Raw genomic sequence first — 6,011 nt, forward strand, 5'->3', positions numbered from 1 at the left:
CAGTGACTGTGCGGCGGAGAGTGGGCGAGGGGCTGAGTGGCCAAGCAGCGCAGCCTCCCTTGGCTGGTGGGGGTCCTCATGTGAGCCCGGACTCCGGCCTCTCCCACGCCGGGCAGCCCTGGCGCGACAAGCCACAGGGGTCAGGAGATGTGAGGCCCGGGAGTCTCCTCCCCATTACCAGCAGCGGGTTGATGCGCATGAAGGCGGGCCAGCCAGGGTCAGTGGGGCTGAAGGGGCAGAGGCTGCGGGAGTAGGGGTCGGTGCGGCGGGTGCCCATCAGGACGGCCTTCAGCTGGGGGTGCTGGGCCTGCAGCTCGCCCAGGGCCTCCTTCATGTCGCCCTCGGCCTCCAGTACCTGTAGATTATACCTGAGGAGGGCGGGGCTGGGGGTCAGGAGTGGGTACTGCTGCCGGGCCGCCCCTGGAGCCCGGACCTCCAGGGCCCCCCCGTACCTCTTGATGGTGTCCTGTAGGAACTGCTCTAGCTCAGGGAAGGGGGAGATGCTGCGGACATGCAGGATCTGGAGGGGTTCCTGAGTATCGGGGCGAGTCCTGGGGAGGGGAGGACCACAGGCTTGTCAGGCCCGGCCGGGCTGAGAAATGGTTTCCAGAGAGTTCCAACACTGTTCTCTTTGCTCCTGCATGGACAATCCCCCTCTCCTCTCCCCTTCCTTCCCATCCATCAGGCACCCACTTCCTCTGGGAGGCGCATGCCGACCTCTGACCTCTCAGACTTGCAGCACATGTCCCTGTGTCACGTGTGTACATCTCACCTCCCCAACGGGACTGTGACCTCTCTGTGCTCAGGGACAGTGGCCCTCACGTCCACGCCCAGGGCCACACATACGTCCAATGCTCAATAAATGCAGTGGAAGAGCGCGGAGAGGTTGCCAAGGCTCCTCCTGGCTTCCCTCACCCTCCCTGCTTCCTGGGACGGGACAGGTGGCATCTGCGCCCCGGGGGGGTGGGCGGGGCTCACCTCTGCACCGCCGCGTGGAAGAGGTGCAGGAGGGCCGTGCAGTCCTTGCCGCCGTTGAAGCCCACGCACAGGCGGCTGAGGTCGTACTGGGCCAGGGCGGCCTCGATGGTCTGCAGGGCGCCTGCCACCTTCCCCCCCAGAGAAGAGCCTGCAAGCGGATGGACAGGAAGATGCGGTGCGTCTCTGTGGCTGTCAGAGGGCTGCTCCCAGCGTTCCCAGAGTGAAGGCCACGTCCTCCATGCCCCTCCGAGTCTGTCCCCGCCTGCCACTGAGAACCCTTTGCCCCAGTGTCTTCCCTCCGGGGCCCTGCTCCCCTTCGGTCCCCCAGACCCCACTGTCTGCTCCCGCCCACCCCCGGGGGCGCCCAGTCCTGTCACTCCGCTTGTCTGTCCTCGCCCGGCAGACCGTATGTGACACACATCGGCTCAGATCAAGGTGACCCCCCCCACCGTGGAAGCCGCTCAGGCGGACATCTCGTGCCCGAGTCCTTGCCCGACGCCCACCTTTCTTGGTTGGCTGCTGGCCCAGAACGCCGTGGCATGTACCACACTGTCCCGTGGAGCTGGGTCCCTGATACCGCACAGGGTCCCCCACGGACCGCACCGGAGCTGTCTCCCCTCTCCCAGCCCCGCTTCCCGAGACCTGAGCGGGGAAGTGGGCTCAGGCAGCCCCGCCACCGGGAGGCCCTACCTGACTCTGCGAGTCTGTAAACAGCCTCCCCGGCCTGCTCCACGCTGCCGGGCACGAAGGGGACCAGCGACCCCGGGGGCAGCCGGGCAGCCAGGTAGGCCCGGCACTCCTCCAGCGGCCCCTCCTCCTCCGAGTCCAGCACCAGCTTCACCTGATAGTAGTTGCTGCCCCAGTCGGGATAGGAGCCCAGGCCGAGCCTGCGCCCAAAGTGGGCCTGCGCCTCGGCCAGGATGGGGGCGATAGAGGCCTCGTTGGCGGCCACGTACAGCTCCCGCAGGTGGAACTGCGCCGCTGTGTTCTGGAACAGCCCCGTGAGCCCCTCCAGCACCCGGCGCAGCAGCTCGGGGATGCCTGGGAACAGGTAGACGTTCTGGACGGACACCAGTGGGAACTGGAAGGGCCGGCCCGTGCGGGGGTCTGTACCGTAATGCAGGCGGGCCGAGGAGGGCACCACCGACAGCTTCTCCCAGCCCTTTCCTCCGAGGCCTCGGATGGCCGCTTTTAGCTCGGGGTGCGGCCTGAGCTCATCCCCGAAGGCCTGTGCCACCGCCTCAAAGGTCACGTCGTCGTGAGTGGGGCCGATGCCCCCTGCTGTGAGGACGTGGGTGAAGCGGCCAGAGAAAGAAGCGACCTCGGCAGCAATGGCGGCCACCTCGTCAGGGACGACAGAGACCCGGCACACCCGGACCCCCAGGGAGCGCAGCGTCCGGCACAAGAAGTAGGTGTTGGTGTCCTGAGTGTGCCCCTGGGAGATGGGGTGGGGGAGACAATGAGAGCATCAGTGCTTCGGGACTCCAGGGCAGAGGGGCAGGGACGGCAGCCGCGCGGGCGCCGCGCTCCTGGGGGTGCGGGGCTCTGCCTTCTGGGCACAGGAGTGAGGAAATCCAGGTGAACAGCCTGGGACAGCAAGATCCACCTTGGGCCTCCTTCTCTGGGCTTTGACCTTGACCTCATCTATGCTTATTCTACATGGACGACCCATCCGCTTCCTGGCCAACCCTGACGGTTTCAGTCCCCTGGCTCCACGTGCTTACCGGGCACCTCAACTGTATGCCTGACCGTTGTCACTTCAGCCAGTGGCACCCCCAGTCAGTGAGGCCCTTCTGCCGTCGGTTCTACTGAAATGTCTCCCCGTCTGCTCTCTTCTCGTGGTGCCTACTGCCACCAGGCAGGTCCTTGGCACCCACCATCCGCACAGTGCCGAGGCCCCCTGGTAGGCTCCGGCCGCCAGCCACAGCACTCTGCCCAGTGCCTCCTGACTAACCTTTCTAACGTGTTACTGTGATTGCATCACTCTTGGGCTCAAAGACAGTGTTGTTTCCAACCATATACAGAATAAAGTTCAAATTCCTTTGCAGAACGTTTGGGGCTGCCTGCGGTGTGCATGCGGTCTTCCTTGCGGCCCCTCCTCTGACTTCTCTCCAGAGGGCTTAGTGCATAAGGGTTACTGGGAGTAAGAGAGGATCGGGCTTGAATCCCATCTCTCCCACTGCCTGGCTACGTGACCTTGGACAAGTGCCTCAGTCCCATCAGCTATTAACAGATTTACAATAAAACTATCAAGCCTCAGGGGATAGTTCTAAGAGTTGGCAAAACCGCACACGTGATACACAGCACACTCGCGGGCCCCAGTGAGCACTCACAAGTAGGGGTCAATACCTCTACTACAAGCCAGACGCCCACCGCGACCTCTAATAAGACTTCCCTCCGTGGCTCAGAAGAACACGATGGATTCCTTCCACCTTGGACTTTCCTCCTATTTCGCTTACTCACTGTGCTGAGCACCTTGGGTCATTTTCCAGATAGGCTTGCTGGAACTCGTCAATAACACAGGCGCCTGAACCCCCTTCACAAGTCGGACACCCCTCATTTCTGTACAGCCCCTCCTACCCCTATCAGATGGCTGGGCCACTGGCAAGACTTTGCTACAAGTTTTCAACAGAGTAACTGAATGAACAAGGGTAACTTTCCCTCTGGTATGTTGGGCTCACTCCAGGACCCCACGGCAGAAAGGGGGCTCCCACCCCGGCCTGCCTCCCCTCAACAGAACCTGCAGTAGGCTCTTAAGGATGGGAGCACCCCACCCGTCCAGCCCTCCTTCTGTCCCAGACGCACCTTGAGGATCTCATCTCCAACAATGATGATGCCCGCGGTCACGCTGCGCCCTGAGGGAGGTTCAGAGGCCCTAGATGCCATGGTCCTGCCTTCTCTGCCCCTTTGCAAGGCCCTCCAGTAGCCACCCAAGGCCCCCAATAGGGGTCGAAAGCACGGGAGTCGCGCCAGGTCTACAGGGCACTGGGGGCCATAGCCTGGGAACAACGGGGGTCCGGGGTCAAGGGAACCTGGAGGAGCCAGAAAGGACATTGGGGGAGAGCAAGAGTGCATGTTCTTTTTTCCTTAGAGGGAGACTTCGCCGGGCCCTTGACCAGCGACTCCTTTATCCCTGCCTTTAACCGGCGCGATCTCAAACCCCAGCCCTGGCCTCTTCACATGTCTTCCGGGCTTGGCCCTAGTCTCCTCGGGACGTCCTGCTCTCCCGAGCACCAGCTTTAACGATGCCTCCCTCCTGCGCGCCCCGCTCGGCTCCCCTCGCCGGCGACAGCTCGGCCGCCGGCACCTTTAAATACCTCTTCTCTTCGGGACAGCGGTCCCTTTAAGTGTCCCGACCCCTTTGAAACGCGGCCCCTCCCTCCGCCGCGCCGCAGCTCCCGCGCCCTTTCCCCCGGGGCCCGCACCCCACCCCCCGGGCCTGGAGTCCCCTCCCCTCGCCCCCCCAGCGCCCGCCCGGCGGCTCCGGGTCCCTACCTGCGTCCCGCGCCCTCGGTCCTCGCCCGGCTCGGCGGCTGCCGCACGCAGCGCCCGCCTTCGACTCGCAGCGGCCACGTCAGTTGGTCGTCTCGGCTGTCGCTCAGATGCCTCCAGGGGCCCATTGGTGCAGTCGGCTGTCGCTCCCCAGCCCAGCCAGGGGGCGGGAGTCGCGCGGGGTTGTCTTTGGCGACAAGCACGTGGTCACCCTTACCCGGAACTGCGGGGGCGGGGCCGACCCCGGGCCTGGGGCGCGAAAGGGGCGGCGGTTAGAAGTGCTCCGGGGACCCTGGGGGCTCTCTTCCGGCTCCGGAGGGAAAGGGGGTGGGACTCTAACCTCGGTCCTCTTTAACCCTGACTCTAATTCTAGGCAAAGGGGACTTGATCTTGTAGCGCATGGAAGTTAGAGGGACACCAAGAAGTATCAGCATTGTCTGTGAGATAGGAAGGTCTTGGAGAAGGCTTTAAAAAAAATTTTTTTTAGTGTTTTGTTTTTTTGTATAGTTTATTTATTTTTGAGACTGAGACAGCACGAGTGAGGGAAGGGCAGAGAGAGAGAGAGGGAAACACACAATCTGAAACAGGTTCCAGGTTCTGAGCTGTCAGAGAGAGAATGAGCAGGGGAGGGGCGGAGAGAGGGGAAGACACCGAATCCGAAGCAGCGCCAGGCTCTAAGCACAGAGCGCACAGAGCGCAATTCGAGGCCCGACCTGCAGCTTATGACTCAAGTGTAAGTCAGGCCGCTTAGCAGACTGAGCCACCCAGGCGCCCCTGGGGAAGGCTTTTTAGTGTACGGTGCCTTTAATTATTATTAATTTTTTCTAAATGTTTATTTTTGAGAGAGCGAGCACGCATGGGGGAGGGGCAGAGAGAGACCCAGAATCCGAAGCAGGCTCCAGGCTCTGAGCTGTCAGCACAGAGCCTCCTTAGGCTTGAACTCATGACCCGCAAGGTCGTGACCTGAGGTGAAGTCAGAGGGGTAACCACCTAGCCACCTAGGTGCCCCAACTTTCATTTATTTCTATTGTAAACGATAAATCTATGTACTTAACCTTCTTGATAAGAAAAAAAGCTTTACCCCACCCAGTCCAACTAGTGCTTAATTTGAACGTCACCTTTGCCGATCTTGGGCTTCCAGAGAGGTCAGTGACTAGGAGTGCCGGGTCCCCACTATGGACTCTTAACAGCATCCTAGCTTACTCTCATTTCAGTTGCTTCTGGTCTAAAAGTGCTTCTTAAATTTTAATGTTTGATCATCTGGGACTTCTTCTTTTTTTTTTAAACTTTTTTAATCAAATGCATTACATTTTTTGTTACTTATTTTTTTTAATGTTTATTAATGTTTTATTTATTTTTGATACAGAGGGAGACAGAACATGAGAAGGGGAGGGGCAGAGAGAGAAGGAGACACAGAACCGGAAGCAGGCTCCAGGCTCTGAGCTAGCTGTCAGCACAGAGCCTGACGAGGGGCTCGAAGCCACGAACGAGAGATCTGACCTGAGCCGAAGTCGGAGGCTTAACCGACGGAGCCACCCAGG

The 6,011-nt window shown here is 60.8% G+C and overlaps 1 protein-coding gene and 1 long non-coding RNA gene across 4 annotated transcripts in view; one reads left to right on the forward strand and one right to left on the reverse strand.

The window, feature by feature from the left end:
• Nucleotides 1-4,533, reverse strand: part of FLAD1 (flavin adenine dinucleotide synthetase 1) — a 5,140-nt gene extending 607 nt beyond the window's left edge. Inside the window, exons 1-6 of one of the 3 annotated variants that reach the window (XM_029936059.1) lie at nucleotides 4,474-4,533; nucleotides 3,784-4,010; nucleotides 1,669-2,413; nucleotides 979-1,126; nucleotides 453-551; nucleotides 179-368 (exon numbers count right to left, since the gene is read on the reverse strand). In XM_029936059.1, the coding sequence (XP_029791919.1) occupies nucleotides 179-368; nucleotides 453-551; nucleotides 979-1,126; nucleotides 1,669-2,413; nucleotides 3,784-3,864 (1,263 nt within the window). In that variant the 5' untranslated portion in view covers nucleotides 3,865-4,010; nucleotides 4,474-4,533. Of the gene's footprint in view, nucleotides 1-178; nucleotides 369-452; nucleotides 552-978; nucleotides 1,127-1,668; nucleotides 2,414-3,783; nucleotides 4,337-4,473 lie in introns of those variants that run through there. The other 2 variants (XM_029936057.1, XM_029936058.1) reach the window with 2 other exon arrangements.
• On the forward strand, nucleotides 2,047-3,028 carry LOC115288609. Its single transcript, XR_003907114.1, has 2 exons — nucleotides 2,047-2,386; nucleotides 2,681-3,028. It is a non-coding gene; the product is annotated as an uncharacterized LOC115288609 (long non-coding RNA).
• Nucleotides 4,534-6,011: the final 1,478 nt, after the last annotated feature.

The sequence above is a fragment of the Suricata suricatta genome, chromosome 3 (assembly GCF_006229205.1).
Source record: "Suricata suricatta isolate VVHF042 chromosome 3, meerkat_22Aug2017_6uvM2_HiC, whole genome shotgun sequence".
NCBI classification, from domain to species: domain Eukaryota; kingdom Metazoa; phylum Chordata; class Mammalia; order Carnivora; family Herpestidae; genus Suricata; species Suricata suricatta.